This window comes from Lissotriton vulgaris, chromosome 4_1, assembly GCF_964263255.1.
Source record: "Lissotriton vulgaris chromosome 4_1, aLisVul1.2, whole genome shotgun sequence".
NCBI classification, from domain to species: Eukaryota; Metazoa; Chordata; class Amphibia; order Caudata; family Salamandridae; genus Lissotriton; species Lissotriton vulgaris.
Window position 1 is genome coordinate 336580485 of NC_141691.1, and position 18082 is coordinate 336598566.

General features: G+C 48.0%; 1 protein-coding gene across 1 annotated transcript in view; it reads left to right on the forward strand.

The window, feature by feature from the left end:
• The first annotated feature begins 5363 nt into the window (after positions 1–5363).
• Positions 5364–18082, forward strand: part of LOC147718719 (ras-responsive element-binding protein 1-like) — a 48778-nt gene continuing 36059 nt past the window's right edge. The window contains 1 exon segment of the mRNA XM_086967230.1: positions 5364–6507. Within this exon segment, the coding sequence (XP_086823356.1) occupies positions 5364–6507 (1144 nt within the window).

The window sequence follows — 18082 nt, forward strand, 5'->3', positions numbered from 1 at the left end:
GGAAAACCATTTGAGTACAGTGCCCTTAAAACCAAAGCGATCTTTGAGAGTATTAAGGAGGGTGGGATGGTGGACAGTATCAAATGCAGCTGAGAGGTAGAGGAGGATAAGTAGTGAGGATTCACCCTTGTCTAATGAGCGATGAATGTCATCTGTGATATTGAGCATAGCAGTTTCAGTACTGCATCCCTTTCTAAAACCAGATTGAAAAGCGTTGAGGAGATTGAAGGAGACAAAATGGTTATCTAATTGAGACAGGACACATTTTTCGAGGGCTTTAGAGAGGAAAGGAAGGTTTGAGATAGGTCGTAGATTGTTAAGGTCATTAAGCTCAGCGGAGGTGTTTTTGAGAATGGGAGAGATTTGGCCTAACTGAAGGGAAGCAGGAGCGATGATGAATTTGAGTTCTTGAACCAAATGGGAGGGAAGAGGATCCTTGGTATGAGAGGATGGTTTGAGTTTAGAAATGATGTTGATGATAGTGTTTTCTAAAAACATACATAATTCACTCCAGGAGGCATTGTTTTTGGCATGATGGTCAATGTGAGTGGAGTCAGGTTGGCGGGGAGTAGGGAGGTGTTGAGAGGGATCGTGATAGGTGGGAGAGGAGGATAACAGTGAAGAAGGAATGTTCAGGGGGGGGAATTGGCCGAGGGGGTATTGGAGTGAGAGAGGGGGGAAGAGAAGGATAATTCGAGTGTGTTGACTTTATTTGAAAAGAAGCTGGTGATTTCTTTGCATCTTTTTACAGTGGCTAATAATTTCAGAGGGTCAGAGGAAGTTTGTTTTTACCGATGTTAAAGAGTTCTCTGGGTCGGATTCTAGCCTGGTCAAGTCTCTGAATAACAACCTATATTGTTCAGTGGTTAGGCCAAACCCATCAATCAGAGCACTCTTCAGGACAGAGTAGTTGCTAGCATCCCCATCACTAACTGTGAGGAGCTTGTCTCTACTTTTTTCTGAAAAGGAGAGTCATAAGATTGCTGCCCACTGACTTTGGGGTACCTGCTGCACTTTGCAGGCCCTCTCCAAAGAAGTTATCCACTTGCGTACGTCATCCCCTTCTTCGTAGAGGGGCACAATCTTGCTTAGGTTTCTAGTATCATAGGACCTTTCTTTATCCTTAGGGATATTGCTGCCACCAGTGGGTTCTAACCCACTTTCTCTGTGCTCTCTAGCATGAGCAAGCTTCTCTTTGGCCAAGGCAACTTCTAGTTCTTGCCTCTCAATCCTTAGAGCAGCCTCTCAAATTTTTGCCTCATGTTCTCTCCTCTGAGGGGAGGTCATTCCTCTCGGAGTAGGGCCATGAGAGCCATTTGAAGCCTGAGACAGGAAAGATTCCCTGGAGTGGGATCTTCCCCTTCTCTGCCTCTGGTTAAGCCCACTTGGGGGTCTGTATAGGGGCTGTCCATACTGACTCCCATGTATGCTTAGGTTAGCCTGGCTAAGTCTTCTGACTGGGACCTGGCTGTTTGCTTCTAGATCAAAACCTTCCCCCTCTATCTCCTCTTCTTCTTCCTCTGGTACCACAGTATCAGCATTATCCTCTGAGGAGGGAAGGACTTCATCTGCACTACCCGAATCACCTGTCTTAGGTGGCTGTTGAGCATCATACTCTACTAAGAGCTCAATCCGGAATCTGAGGGTAGGGTTTGAACCCTGTTTTAGCCTTGTAGAAGTACACGATTGTCAATTCTTGGAAGGCTAAGGCTTCATATCTCGAGGCAGTCCTCAAGGGATCTACCTCTGCAGGCAGAGGACCACTCGGGTTCCCTGTCTGAGACATGGTTTCCAGTGAGATGGGGTGTTGCACCTACCTACACTATTTGTTTTCCTACAGAACCTTTCTAGGAGTTGTAGTCAGGGTGTGCTAGGCCCAGGCTCTACAACAGCTAAGTTCAGTAGAACTTAAGTATACTAAGACTTGTTTTTATATGTACCTACAGGTACCTATGTGATCTTTCAAATGATATCTCAAGATTACAAGTGGTAAAACAACAGCAAGCTCTAATCCCAACCGCTGCACACCAATGTGAGAAGTTGGCCTGGTATAAGATGTTCACTATTCTAGTGAACACCTTGCACCAGTCCAAATAACCCTTATGGTGATGGTTGTAAAGTCAAACTTATAGACCAGCTATCTTAGAGGTTGCGTGGACAGAACAGTCTTAGGCTAAAAGACTCTTGAGGGGGCGTGGCCAAGATGGCGGGCTGAGCGGTCGCACTCGCTGTGAGCTCCGCCGGACCTGAGCCCTTAACCTACTAATTTTGCACTGGTCTCCCCCCCGGGACCCTGCATTTAACGAGATATAGGCGCTGGATGTCGGAGTGGAAGTTGTGAGGGCGGAAATCGCCGGAATTGGGGGTTGAACGGTCCCGGAGCCCTTGCCGGGACCGAAGAGGGCCTTTGGCCCGGGCGGAAGTGGAGCCGAGGCCTGGTTTGGGAGACCGTCTGCCTTGGTGACTGCAGAGGAGCCGCCGTTGCTTCTCGTCTGACCCCGTCCTTCACCACAGCACCCTACCCTGCGGAAAACCCCGAGGAGCTGAGCGGCTTGGTAACCGGAGGCGGGGCATCGAAGGAGGGAGCCGCATGGCTGGGCATTGCGCGAGGCCGTGGCTTTGGCCTATACCCCCGGACGGCGAAGGCACCAGGAGTCGCGAGGCGCTGCGCTCGCCCGATAACCCGTCGGAAGGACCCCCTGGGTACGGGACTGCGTTCCCGGATCCGCAGGTACCGAGAAGGGGGTCGAGAGACTTGCTACTACGGCCCAGGAAGATCCCGCACGTGGCACCGAGACTGCGGCCTATCTCTCCGGGAGCCCTGGAGGCGCACTTGTGGAGGTTTTTAGCGGAGATTGGATACCTGTATCCCCCCCGGAGGCGACCCCTCGACCGACGCCGATTCATCGCCTTTGAGAGGCGGGAAAAAAGGGCGTTTTGTGTGAACTGTCCGGTACAGACTTTGTTTTGCCGGTGGTGTCGGCGGTGGTGGACGAGGGAACAGGACCAGGCTGGTCGGGCCTGGAGACTCGGGTGGGACGCCGGTCCCCGGGTTGAACGGATCATGGGCCGCTCCACTGCTCGTCGGACGAGACCTGCTGGCGATGTGGACAGAGACTCCTGTGGCTATTGGTAGTGGGGGTGCGTAGCAATAGCGGCCTGGCCGGAGAATCGACTAGCGGCTTTGTCGAGGGCCCGCCGAACGTTCTGGAAGGCGCCCTAGTAGACTCAATGGCGAACAACAAAGGGTCCAAGAAGGGGGATCGCACCCTGCCGGACATGTTGGGCAGGAACGCCGCGAGACAGGATAGGGGGCAGCCATCTCCGAGTCTTCCGGGCGGCTCCCAGGGAGCGAGTGGAGGGGAGCCCCCGGTCACGAGATCCTTCCTTGAGTCCCTCTTCGGTACATTGCGGGACGACTTCCAAACCCTCAAGCAGGAAGTGGCAGGTGAGGTCCGGGAGATACGACGAGAGGTGGATGGCCTGGGAGAGAGAGTGGCAACGGTGGAGGGCGTTGGCCATGCCAGGGACGAGGAGATTACGCAGTTGCAGCAAGAGGTTATAAGGCTCCGGGACCAGAATCTTGATCTTCAGTCACATACCGAGGACCTTGAAAACCGTTCCCGGAGGAACAACATCCGAGTCCGGGGAGTTCCGTCCCGAGAAGAGGGGGAGGATGTGGCTGCATATCTGCGGGACCTATTCAGAGAGGTTCTGGGAGAATCGGCTGATTTCCCTATCCGTATCGATAGGGTGCACAGAGTGGGCCTACAGCGCCGGGCCTCGGCGCCCCCCCTAGACATCTTGGCCTTCCTGCCGGACTATCCCCTGAAAGAACGAATTCTCCGCGAGGCACGGAAGAGATCGTCCATGGACTTTAGGGGTCACCGTGTGGCACTCTACCAGGATCTTGCAGCATCCACCCTGCAGAAACGCAAGGCCTTTAAAATTGCGACGGATTTTCTTCGGGAGCATGGCACTCAATACTCCTGGGGGCACCCTTTCCGCCTTATTTTCCGGTGTAACGGGACTCTACATCAGCTGCGTTCCCTTCAGGATACATGTGGGGTGCTGGGTATCACTGCTACGGACGACGGAACATTCACACCTAGCCAGCGCCGTATCACCAGGGATGGCTGGCGGACGGTCCCTGGCCGGCGGTCCTCGCCCCCCTCAACGAGACCAAGTTTGCCTACTGCAGCTGCGGACCTGGATGATGCGCCACGGGCTGTAGCCACCGATGCAGCGACAAATGAAGTTGCACTGACAGCTTGAATGAACTCCGGGGGGAGATTGACATCGCCATGACTGTAACGCAGGTTTGGGGGTTCGGGGGGGCGGGGGGACGGGGTAGTGCGTAGTGGCTGGACGTCCACTTTTTTGACTTTCCACAGGCTTGTCCGCTACGGACCGGACTTGGACAATGGTTTCTCATGGGTTGTTGGGGGATCGGGGGGTGGGGTCGAGGTTGTTGGGACAGTCCCAGTTGCGGGTGGGGACTGGGGTCAGTTTGGAAGTTGGAAGGGGGGGAAACAGTTCTTGGGGGCTTTGGAAGGGGGGACAGGCAAGGGGGAGGGATCCGGGTGTTGGCGGGGGTGGGGGAGGGTCGTCCAGTGCACAATGGGGTTCCTTGTTATTATGACAATGCATATGCTTCTTTGTTTGCTTAGACTGGATTGCCGCAATTACAGGCTTGACTTTCTACCTGATTTGCTGGAGAGAAGGGGGGGGCGGTGTGGGCTGTCCAGTGCTTGTTGTGGCCTATGGCTATCCGGACATTGACTGGGCCTCTAGTCTTGATCGATCACTCCTGCCCGCACATGATAGTGCTCTGTTCCCTATTGTGTCACCTCTATCACACGGCAGCATTTGTGCCCTTGTTGCCCTGGTACTATGGGGTCCCATTGCTTCCTGCTACACCCCTTTGCATGCCTCCTGACACTTGCAAGGTAGTGACTCTGAATGTCCGGGGGCTGAATAACCAAGTCAAGAGACGGGCTGTGCTCTCACTTCTGGAGAATACACGGGCAGACATTTGTCTTCTCCAGGAGACGCACCTCCTATCGCAAGACATGCACAGACTCCGTTCTCACAAGTTCCCTTCACAGTTCTTCTCCTCTTGTACTACTAAAACGGCTGGGGTGGCGATACTAGTAGCCAGACACTTTAGGGGAGAGGTCCTCCACAAGTTCACCGAACAAAAGGGCAGGCTCCTTGCATATCGGTTCAAGATAGGGGGCCTCCTGTTTACGATTGGGTCCCTATATAGCCCTAATGAAAGGCAGGACCGTTTCTTGCAGACCGCGATCGAGGATATCACTTCCTCCCAGGACCATCATATTATACTCGGTGGTGACTTCAACATGGTCTTTAACTCTGCAATGGATAGATCGGCGCAACGCTCCCCGCAGGTAGGGGAATTCTCCGCGGACCGTAAGGCTCAGCTGGAGGAGGTTGACCTCTTTGATCTGTGGAGATACATGCACCCCACGGACAGGGACTACTCGTACTATTCCCATGCGCACAAGACGTACACGAGATTGGACCATCTTTTGGTTACCTCCCCGGTGCAGGCGCTAACCACGGGGTCAGAGATAGGAGTGATCTCCCTCTCGGACCACACCCCAGTAGAGGCTACGTTGTGTTTGCCGCCGGCCGTTTCTCGGCCCAGAACATGGCGTCTACGTGACACGCTGTTACATAGGCAGGAAGTGGTGGTCCGTATTGAGGAGGCGATCCGGGACTATCAATCCCATAATGACAATGCCGACACTAGCCGGGCCACGCAATGGGCGGCGCTAAAGGCGGTGATTCGCGGTGAATTCTTGGCAATTTCCGCCGCTGACAACAGAGACCGGCAGGCCAAGAGAGATGACCTCACGGGTCGGGTTAGAGAACTTGAGCAGATACATCGTAGGACTGGGGCTCCCCGGATTTGGAGGCAGCTTAAGGAAGCGAGGAAGCTTCTGGCAGCCTTGGATCTCGATCGGGCGGAGTATGCGGCACTCCGGCTGCGTCACACCTTTTATACTGGAGGAGACCGCTGTGGTAAATTGCTGGCACACAAGCTCAGGGTGACACGTCAGAACCAGCTAGTTAAGGAAATTTCTGATCAGGCAGGGAACGTGGAGACAGAGGACGCTCGGATCGCGGCCGTTTTCCGCGATTCTTACAAGGGCCTCTACACTGGAGAGCCCCCGGACGAGGTAGCTATGACCGCCTATTTGGATTCGGTTACGTTGCCGTCCCCGGATCCTTTGCAGGCGGAGTATTTGGATAGAGATGTCCGGATAGAGGAGGTGATCTCTGCTATTGCCAGACTTAAACATGGCAAGGCGCCCGGTCCGGATGGCTTCACGGCCCTCTATTATAAAACTTTCTGCACATCTCTAGCCCCCGTGCTCACGCATCTCTTCAATTCCTTTGCTGATCCCGGAGCTATTACACCTGATCTACTTCGGGCCTCGGTTACGGTTATCCCTAAGCCTGGGAAGGATCAGAAACACTGTAGGTCCTACCGACCGATTTCTCTTTTAAATATTGATTTGAAGCTGTACACTGGGATTTTAGCCGCGCGCCTAGCTCTTCACTTGCCCGGTCTCATCGACCCTTACCAGGCCGGTTTTGTCCCCGGGAGACAGACAGACAGTGGACAATACGAAACGGATTGTCCACCTTTTGGAGAAGGCTTCCCGGATTCCGGGAGAACGAATGATGCTGGCGGTGGACGCCGAGAAGAATTTTGACCGAGTCCACTGGCCCTTTCTGGAACGCGTTTTAATGAAAGCGGGGATAGGGGATAAGTTCCGAATCATGATTCTTAACTGTTACAAGCAACCGTCTGCTGTAGTCCGCGTTAACGGGTTTACGTCTGCGACCTTTGACATTGAACGCGGTACCCGGCAGGGCTGCCCGCTCTCGCCCTTACTCTTTGCTCTTTATATGGAGCCGTTCGCTCAACGGGTGTGTGATAATCCTGCGGTGACCGGAATCCGGATGGGGGGTTTCACGCACGCTATCAGCCTCTACGCAGATGATGTCATCCTGTCCATTGATGAACCCCGGACAGCCCTTCCGGCATGTATAGAGAAATTGGACTCCTTCGGCACGGTAGCGGGGTTTAAAATGAATATGGGGAAGTCGGTGGCTTTGGACATCTCCCTCAAGCCGGCTACCAGAGCCTATCTGCAACACAGGTTTCCCATGCTTTTGTCTTCGGTGCAGTACCTTACCTGGGGATTCAGATCGCTCCCACTTTGTCGGCCATGGTGTCGGCCAATTATCAAGCCCTGGGAGCAAAAATTAGGGAGGAATTAGGGCGATGGAATCGCGGGACACTCTCTTGGCTGGGCAGGATAGCTGCTATCAAAATGACGGTTTTGCCACAAGTACTTTATCTTTTCCGGGCCTTGCCGCTCCAACCGCCGGTTGGGTGGATACCGCAACTACAAGCAGATGTTTCACGCTTTGTTTGGCAGGGTAAGAAGCCTAGAATGCGCAGAGCCCTCTCGCTGCTGGCCCCCGAAGCGGGCGGCTTGGGGATACCAGATTTCCGCAAATACTTCCAGGCTGCGCAGCTCCGTTACCTAGTGGAATGGAGTAGATGGGAGTCCGATAAACATTGGCTCTTCCAGGACCAAGCGGTGGCGGGGAGACCTTTGCAGGAGATTCCTTTCTTGCGTCATCCCCATAGGCCCAAAAACCTCTACGCCTCCTTTATTACGAGGGTCCCCCTACGGGTATGGGACGCTACTAACCTTCCACACGGTCTCACCACGTTCCCGTCCCCGCTCACGCCGCTAGTAGACAACCCAGATTTCACACCAGGACTGGAGAGAGGGGCGTTCACGCATTGGAGGTGTCGAGCCCTGTGCCACTTGTATGGCCCTGAAGGGGTTGTCCCCTTCTCCCAACTCCGTCAGGAGTTTTCACTACCGGAGAGCGACCGACACGGCTATATGCAGGCTCGCCACTGGGCCCTCCAGCCGCAAGTGAGGGAGTCAGCCGATAGGCTTTTTCTTCCTTACGAAAAGTGGCTCTTATCGCGCGCCTCGGATGCCAAATTGATCACAGATCTCTACAAGCTTTTGCAACCACCTGCAACACACAGTTATCACCCAGGGAGGGAGCGCTGGGAAAGGGAATTGGGGAGGACACTGAGCCCTAGGGAATGGGAGCACATATCTTATAGGGCACGGCACTCGGCATACCACATGGGGCTCACTGACACTCTGACCAAGGTCTCCACCTACTGGTATTACACACCTGAATGAGTCCACGAATTTGATCATAGCAAGGAGGACACATGTTGGAGGGGGTGCGGGCACCGGGGGACACTCACGCACATTCTATGGGACTGCCCGTTGCTGGAGCCTTACTGGAAGGAAGTGTTGGATAATATTGATACACACTTTAACATTGAATTACCGCGCTTCCCTGCTTACACCTTGTTGGGGCTGCCAAACGGATTGATGTACCCCCTTAGATCCCGTAGGGGCAGACAGATAGCGATAGCTCTAGGCTCTGCAGTCCAAAACATTCTAATACATTTGCACACTGCTACGATACCCTCCACCACAGGTTGGCTCCATAGGCTGTGGCATGTGTTGGGGATGGAGAGAATGTCCCTCACGGTGGCGGGAGATGTGGAACAATTCAGGGAGCTCTGGCAGCCATTTCATTCCCTATTGCTCACGGAATTTAGAGAACTCACCTGCCCTAGGTACCTCCGCCTTCTGCGGCTTCCAAGCCCGGTGGAGCCTGCCCAATGATTTGTTACTGGACTTTCTCTCCAAGTGAGGCATAGCTTGATGTATTTTCTTTCTGGTTAGGGACTGTGCACTGGACGGGGGGTGGGGATGGAGGGGAAGGGAGGTTGGGGGAAGGGAGTTGGGTAGTTGGGGTTCGGGGTGGGGTTGTGCAGGGAAAGTCATTTCATGCTGTGACAGAACATGATGTATATTTCTGTGGGGGTGTAACCCGTTAAGATATCATGGCTGAGGGTGCACTTGAGCTTTGTGGGTTGTCCCCACCCTATCGTATTGCTCCTTAAAGATATGTCTTGTCTCAACATGTTATGTCGAATAAAATACTTTAAACCTAAAAGACTCTTGAGGGTGTGTAAAGCCAGCTGTTTTACCATATGTAACCCCTTGAATACCAAATGAAAGGACACCACACAGGATATATATAAAATATATATGTATTTATTTACTAACACACTCCTCTGTACTCTCTAGGAGGTCAGAGGCAAAAGCACATAACAAGTTACTCTCAGAAATACTTAAAATAGCACAATTTACAGTTAGGCCCTAGGGGCGCGTAAAACCATATACTAAGTAAGTGGTATAAGAACCACGACTTGGGAAAGGAGAAGGCCTAGGGACTAGGGAATCGCTGGGGCTGCACTATCTGACCCTTAGGTTAGGAGTAGGAGGCCCACAGGCGGCGCGTGCAGTATCAGTACACTCACGAGAGAGTCAATAGAAAGTCAATAGGAACTTAAAAGGTAAGTAAATGGAAATTTAGGACACTTCAGGTCTAACTAGGAAGATACAAATAACAAAACTGGACACTAGGATAGTCAATCCCTACAGGAGCACCGAAGTACTCGGGTGACCTCAAAGTGTGTCGGGTTTTCTCGTTGATTCCTATGGAGCCTCAGAAGAAGATGCTGCAGGCGACCAGGAGGAAGATGTCAGGGTGGATCCAAGGGTGGATCGGAGTTGAAGAAGACCTGAAAGCAGAGGGGACAGAGTCTAGGGCACTAGCCAGTGACCGGGTGGAACCAGGAAGGAACCAGACGTCGTCGAGGAGCAATCAGGTGCTGTTGTGAAGCTTGCTGTTGCAGCCACGCAGACCAGGAGGCGTAGCGGATGACCACATGCTCGAGAGGAGCTGTCCCACAAAGGTTCTCGCAGATGGAGCAGTCGACTTCAAGATCAAAGCCAACAAGCCTAAGCAAAGGCAACCCATGCAGGGTACACAAAAGGCTTCTGATGCAGACCAGGAGGGTCTGAGGTGCTTCACCTTTACAGGGAAGCAAGGGCCAGTCTGGAGAACCAGACCAGCAATGGATTTTCAAGAGGATCCTCGCCACAGGGCTACTAGCCAAAGGGCCAGCAACCGGACAATGCGTTGAGCAGAATACAAGCAGTAGGGCCCCACGCAGATCTCGTGGAGTGTGGAAGGCTGGTCTTCGTTGCAGGTGGAGCTCAGTGTTGGGGTGTCTCAGTCCCCAGTGCACAGCTTCGAGGATGCCTCAGGAGCTGTGCTGTTAGCAAGTTGAAGACTTTCCAAGTTGCCTGGTTCCACGGGTTCTGATGACTTCCACGGGGCTCAGCTGTGCTGGAGTCTTGCAGTGTGGTTAGAGGGGTCTGGGAGTTGAGGTCTTGTCGGGCTCTGTGTTCGGCTTCCGGGGGAACGGGGACAGAGCAAGCTGTTGAGTTGCTGGATGGTGCCTGGTTGCCCAGGTTGGTCACTCCTTGGCCACAAGGGAGATTCTTCAGTCTTCAGCTCAGGTGAATGTCGAAGGGTCCAGAGTTTCATCTCAAGTCGATTCCAGGATTAATCTAAAGTCTCCTGGGTCAGCTCCTACCTTTATACAACTAAAGGGGGCTGGTTTACTCACTAGGTCCCTCCTATTGGTGGGACCAGGAAGGAGGGTGGTTACACCCCCTTTCCTTTGTCCAGTTTCATGCCAGAGCTGGGGCTGGAGTGCCCCAGCAACTGGTTTGAACTGGGGTATGCATGGAGCACCTAGTGTGCTCCAGGCAGTGTCTGTTTCTATTCAGCCCTCCCTGTCCCAATACACATCCTCCTGTCTGGGATGGCCCTCGCACCTCCCCAAACTGGAAACCTATTGTCCAAACCTCCGTGACTGGAAGGAATCCCTGCCGTAGCAGCATCCATTTTGTGATGCTGGGGCTCTGGTTAACTTTAACCAGGTGCAGTAGTTTCAACATGTCTTCTCCCTCTAGAAGGGTGGAATGCTACCCCCATCACCAGAATTGGCAAGGGGGTAGTATTCCAAAGCGTATGACACCTTACACAACATGTTTGGATAAAGCCAAACCAAAGTTAGCATTCAACCGCGAGGATTATAATGCACTTAAAAGTATACGGTATGGCAATATCATATAACAGCTATTACGACATGGTTCCGAAAGCGACAGACAGGCTCAGCTCATGCTAGAGCACCATCTCACACATAACCAAGCACTCTGCCTCCAGGAATGTTAACGCCTGCCATAGGAGTGACTTTTAGGTTACTATGTGTCCATAGGTAAGTAGGGATAGGAATACTACACCTAAGCAAGGGGTGGTTACACGATCTTGCCCCAGCTGAGTGATCAGCCAGTTGTGTCTATTTGAGTGGCCAGCCAGGGGTGGCATAATACATGCTGCAGCCCCTGGTAGGCCTTGGTTACACCTATGCCCTGAGTACCTATGGTACACTTCTACAGGGGCTGACAAAGTGAACAAATTCCCAATTGTAGATGTACCTAGAGTACATGGAGTCCATTTTACAGAGAGAGCAGATAGCCTGGGGTCCTGAATAGCAGGATCGCAGGTCAACTAAGTCGAAAACCAGCTAAACACTAGGCAAAAAGTTGGGGGCAACCATAGTCAGGTATCCACCTTCCTACAGCATCTTCACTGTAAACAGTTTTTGCGAGTTCAATCATTATTCCCTCTTGACAGATTGTTATGTGCATACATGCTTCAGAAACATTGGGGTCTCCTACATAGGGTCCACAGTGTTTACAGCCCAAAATTTGCATACGATCATATGTGAGGAAGCACACAATTCCTTCCATGTGACTGCTGACGGAACACACTGTGGCAGAAGATTACAACTGTAATTTAACATGTAACATCTTTAGTTCAATAATTAACGAATAGATCATTCTCATTGTCTGTTTTGTCAAACTACTGATCAAAAATCGTGTTTTTAAACCACAACTTAATTATTTCAGAATGAGCTTAGGCGAATGGGCGCTCAAAAATATTTTGCATTAAGTAACTGCCATGCAAAAACAACACTCAGAAGCGTCCATTATATTAGTTGAATGTGTTAGATGTTTGTCATTGACACCTGTACTCACCATCACCCATTAGCGGCTGAAGATAAATAAAAGAAAATTAACTTACCTCCTCGCCGGGTCTTGCCACGTCTCTCCACCGTTGTCTCTCCTGGAACAGGAACAGAGCACCCAGGAAGTACCCAGGCTCCCCATAGCTAATTACAACCTTGCAATGGTTCGGCACTCAGATGGGGTCTAATTTAGCCTGGGTGGAGAACATGCAAAGTGTGCATTACTGTTTGGATAGCCAAAGACGGCTGGCCAAACATTTATGCACACTTAAGTTCATACAGCACTCTTTCCCCTGGTGGCTGTGACGACAGCCAAGCCCCACCTTGCCCTCAAAAGTCCCACAGCAGGAAAAAATAAAAGGATAATGACAATGATTTATTATCATTTTATTTTTCCTTTCTTTGAACTGTTGCAAAGCAGTGGGGCGCTGCTCCTCCGCCTTAACAGAGGAGCTGCCACTACCATCGCCTTCAGTGAGACATAGATTGAAAGAGCTCTCTTTTTCACCCAACTAGGGGGTCAATTAGGATGGCGGTGAATCTGCATCCTCAGGGCTGGTGGAAGCCACCGCCGGCCCGGAGGATGCAGATTCACCGCTGCGGACCTCCAAAACACCACCAGCCACATTAGGATGGCGGTGGGATCAGCGGCGGACGGCAAGTCCGTCCACCACTGATCCGCGGGATGTTGTCCGCAATTTGGTGGCAAGACACCGCCAGTCAAATTACGAAGGGTGAGGAAACATGCTTTTCTGCGGCGGATTTTCCGCCGTGGAAAAGCATGTGGACCTTTGCTTCTGGGGACCCGTTGCGGGCACCCAGGGTGTTGGGGGGTGGGGGGTGCACATGGAGGGTACCTATGATAGCCCCCTGCATATGCATGCACAAAGCGGCAGGCACCCTGCGGTGCCTGCCGCTTTGTGCAAGCATATGCAAAGCATGCAATTTTAACCTTGTGGCGGGCGCTGCTTCAAGCATGTTTTGTCTCAAATAAATAATGTAATTTAAAACCCTCTTAAATTGTAAGGTCAGATTGAAAATGCCCCTTGTAAAAAGTTGGTTAAATAGGGGTTACGTCCTAGTGTGGCCAGATGGGACGTGGTAACATTTCAAGAAAGAAAGGGAATCCAGCCAACTTATTTAGATGTCCTGCTGTTTATCCAAGCAGGCATTTTTTCAATCAATATAAATATATTTTCTTGGTTCTGGCTAAAGGGCTTTGCCAATATTCAAAAATGTACAATCACAATTTCATTATGTTTATGCTAGCCTGTGCATAAAGTGATACATAAGAAGAACACAGCACGAAGTTCATGTACAACTCATAACGCCATGGTGTCTGCCCAAGATCGTAATAAGGCCAAGAGTTTTGAAAAGTGTCAATTTTGTGTTTATTGTGATTTGTTACGTTTTTTGACCTTTATAAAGAAAAATTAATTTTAGTTTTTAATATTTATAATATTTCAATTGTTAGAGGTGTGCTTTTCCTTTCTAATTTCAATACTCATTGATTTTTTTTGATTTTTTTTATGTATTTGTTATAATGTAAATTTTATTTTTGGGGGGTTATGTAATCTGTTTCACACGTGTACACTGTTTAGGTGTCACAAAAGTGGGTTTGCTTTTAGTGTTAAGGGTAAACATGGATTCACTTCCTCCAAAATGTCACTTTCTAAATGAGGTTAAGTTTGTAGTAGGAATAGTAAATATTACTCTAGCCCCAAATTCCAATACTTTCAACAATGTGGTTAAGTTTGGAGTGGGAAAAGTAAATCTACCCCTTCCCCCCCCAAGTCCAACACTTTGCACAATGTAGTTAAGTTGGGAATAAGAATATTAAATCAAGCCAATCTAGCGTCCAACACTAGTGGAGTGGGAATAGTTAATCTAGTACCCCAAAGTCCAACATTTTATCAAATGTGGCTCTGTTTGAAGTCAGAATAGGAAATCTAGCCCCCACTCACCAGATGTGGTGAAGTTTGGAGTGGAAATATTAAATATAACGCCTCAAAGATTAATAGTTACCTTATTGTTGGCAAGTTTGGAGTTGGAATACTTAATCCAATTTACAAAAAGTGTTTTTAATGTGTTTATGTTATTTTGTATGAAGTTGAAGCTGTTTTTAGTATACTAACATTTCATTTTTATTTGGTATCATTTAATCTTACAACCTTGTTGTGGTTGTTTGCTGTTGTTTTTGGCTTTCTTGGTACATTTGTTTTAGAGATAATCTTTTTAAATAATAGATACTTATTTGTATATGTATTAAAATATATAATTTCGTTTTGTGGATAAGTTTAAGTTGTGTTAAAAATATGCCTATTTTGTAAATGTAGGGGCTTTATTTTTAGAGAGCATTGTAGCCTTTCAGTGTGTAGCTACACTCTGTGGTAGCTTATGCTGCTGCATTTATTTGCACATTTTCATTTCTTTTTTATACTATTTTTTATTAGGAAAGTGTTTCTATTTGTGAACTGTTTTTAGGTGTAATTAAATTGGTTGCTGGGTTGTTGTTTTTTTTTTATTCGTACCTTATGGGGTAAATGCTAATTCGGTACTTTTTTTGTATTTTTGTATATTTAGTTTGTATATATACATATAGATAGATTATTTTGAAGACTTATATGTAGATGTGTATATTTTTAAATATTTGTTAGCAATGTTTTGAATTATAATATTTTTGTTTTATGGCTTTGGTCCTTTTTCTTTTATTTTATTATATTGATGATATCTGGAATTTTTTAGTTCTGTTTTTGAGATTTTGGTTCTTTAGATATTCTTTCAGCAATATTTTTGTATTCAATATATGTGTTTTTGAATTTTGTGTGTATGATAGCTATATTTGTGTTCTCAGTATGATTGTAATTATTTTTTTGTATGTCAGTTTTATTTATCTCGATATTATGCCATAGAAGCGGTCGACATCACTGAACACCTAAGACTAGTTTGAAGCATCCTTGCAGGCATGTTCACAGAAGCCCCAGAGCAACTTTACAGCAGGGCATCAGGTTTAATGCTATCCATAAGTGACCAAATATCTCAAAGCTGCACTCTCAGGAATCTCCACAGCAAAGTCAACAAAAGTATGTTTAGAGATGTGTGTGGAAATCATCCTTTTTTGAAAGGGGACTCCATCCTAAAGGTTAATTCTTTTGCAGAAGGACAGCAAATCCCTGCCAATTAGTTTAAGTACATTTTCACAGTTGAAAACCTGAACCAGCCTGGTTGCGGAAAAAGCTCCCTTCTTTGGGAGTATGTTGGGTAGAGAAGGCCTTGTTTTGCTCCCAAAATGTGTTGTGGACGGTCGTGTGTCATCAGTCAGGTACACTCTCAACGGTTCAGCACCGGTAAGAAAATGTATTCATCCCTACTAGACAGTTTAGGCTGACAATGAAGAAGGTGAAGGAAAGAAGAAGTGGAGATGGGCTGACCCTCTTTCAATATTAGCAACAGCCATGCTCCAACCTATATTTCAGATCCAGATAAAAAGCATTCTATTCACAGAAACACTGAAGGTGATTACAGTCAAACTTTCAACCTCACTCATTCCTTTTTTAAAAAAAATATTTTTATTGGGATTAAAAAAGCATCACAGAAATAAATAACAATAGTAAATTTATCCGGACATAAAAACATGGAATGATCAACAAGCTTGATGAATAAATATTTTCTACAGATGATACAAAAGGTTCAATAAATAAATATTTTCTACAAATTGTACAAAAAGGTGCATAAAAACCTCCGACAATGTGTTGTACAGGGCATAAGTCGACTTATTCACAGTTCATATAGCAAGACTTAGCTAAAACCTAATGATAAAAAGGGGAACGGGTAAAGTGCAAAGATGTGTCTCAAGTACTTAGCTTGGTCTGCCTCCAATTTGTAACCGGGGCCCAGAACCTTCTTCCAAAATCCCGCATTTTTAACCCCTTTCGTTCGTACAGACAAGTTTCAATGTTATGAATTCCAAGAAGCCAAGAGAGCCACATTTGAAAGGAAGGTGCCACAACGTCCTTCCAACCTGCTGAAATCAAAATCCTGAGCACAGCCACGGACATAAACACCAAGGCTTCTTCCTCTTTCCCCAGATTTAAGTTAGACTCTAACTTAAATCTGGGGAAATAGGATCAACCCCACTCATTCCAATGTTTCAGTTGTTATTACAAATTCAAACTGGGTGATCTTTGCAGCATTCACATTATTACAAAAATCAACACAAAGGAGAAAGCTCCACCTCTCATGATGTTTACCCCCAATGTTCATAATTCCAGTAGACATCATATGTGGGTGCAGATAGTGCACTTCAGAAAGACAGAGATGTTTCCAGTAAACACGGCCTGGGTATAGACGTTTTCATGGAGTGTTCCCACCTCGAGACGTCTGAGTGGGTAAACCAGTTGAGGCGTTATATGATTCCAGGGGTACAAGAAGGGTGTCTCAATTGAACACAAAGTATGCCTTTTGAGAAACTCCTTGGGATGAGAGGCTTTCTGGTTTGGTAAAAATAAAAAACATATCACGAACCTCATTGGCTTAAGAAAAAATGTCTGGAATCGGACAACTATCAGTGACCTTCACCCTTACAGTGCATTGTACTCCATTTATCAACACATCCACCAAAGTCCCATGATTCAGCTATGTTTTGACTTGCTGTTACAATGCTCCTCTGAAGTTGTTTGAGATATGCATGGATATTCCAGCCCTGACACATTCTGAGAGTTCATGTAATGCATAGTTGTTTCTGGCCTGCATACATACAGCAATATTACTGCTGAGGCAGCCTTAGAGATCTAACAGTACACCTTAATTCAAATATAAAAAGCTATGCCACTACTGGGACAGTCATAAAGCTTGAATAATATCTTCCCTTTTGTGATTTGCACAGCCTAGTGTTAAACCATAATTGAGTACCCTACTTAACTCTCAAAATGCACCTCAATCTTGACCTTCATGATACACTTTTGTGCCATTACTGAGAAATCTACAGACCATCCACTAAAGGCTTGAATCCTAATTTACAGTATGATTCTATATCCCAGTACTAAACCTTCCACATATTTTTTAAAGTATATTTATAACCTAATTCTATCTATACCCTACCACCACAGCAGGGGCAAATATACATATTTTGCAATGCACATCGATCTGAGACTTGCATCATGAATAAAGATGCTAGTGCTGAAATATATACAGATCTTTCACAATGTACCTGTTTCCAGAAGAGTGCTGTGAACAACTGTCCTAGTATTGGCACAGGCACAGTGCTCACGCAACAGAAACAGGAAGTTTTTCAAGATTAATGGAATTACGTTGAAGGAAACTTTGGAAGACAAATATCGATTAAAATAAGCAGGATTGAGGGAACATCCCAGATTCCCTTCCATGAAATCACAATTGTACAAGTAGGGCATAATTTACAGTTTGGCAGAATGGGACAACCAACATAAATTGGTGGATCCACCAAGCTCCTAGTTCCCTTGTCAAATTTAGAGCTTAAGGAACCACCGCCTTTTGACATGGTGCCCCAGCTGATTTCAACATGGAATATCTTCCAAAAAATGATCAAAAACCACCACACACAGAAATAAATTCCTTCATGTGCAGGGCCATTGATTTGTTGTTCTTCATTAAGAGCCCCCTACTTTAAAGTTGTGTTTTATTTCGGCAGAACAAAAAATGCCAAGTGAGCCCGAAAATGGCGCACGATCATCATCAAACTTTTGACAAAAGTACTCTCTCTCTGCATCGGCCAGAGTATTTCATTCAAAAATTCTGAGCGGTGGAGAAGTTTTAGGGCCCGATTACAACCGTGGCAGTGCAGCGCAAGTTCTGCCCTGCCGTCACACCGCCAAAGCCGTGGTCGGGCCGCTCAGCAGATTAGGAGTTTTCTCCTGTCTGGCGGGCTTTTTTTGGCGTCCTCACCGCAGTGCCTATAAAAACGGGCACCGTAATGGGAACACCAAAACCCATGCAGCAACTCAATCA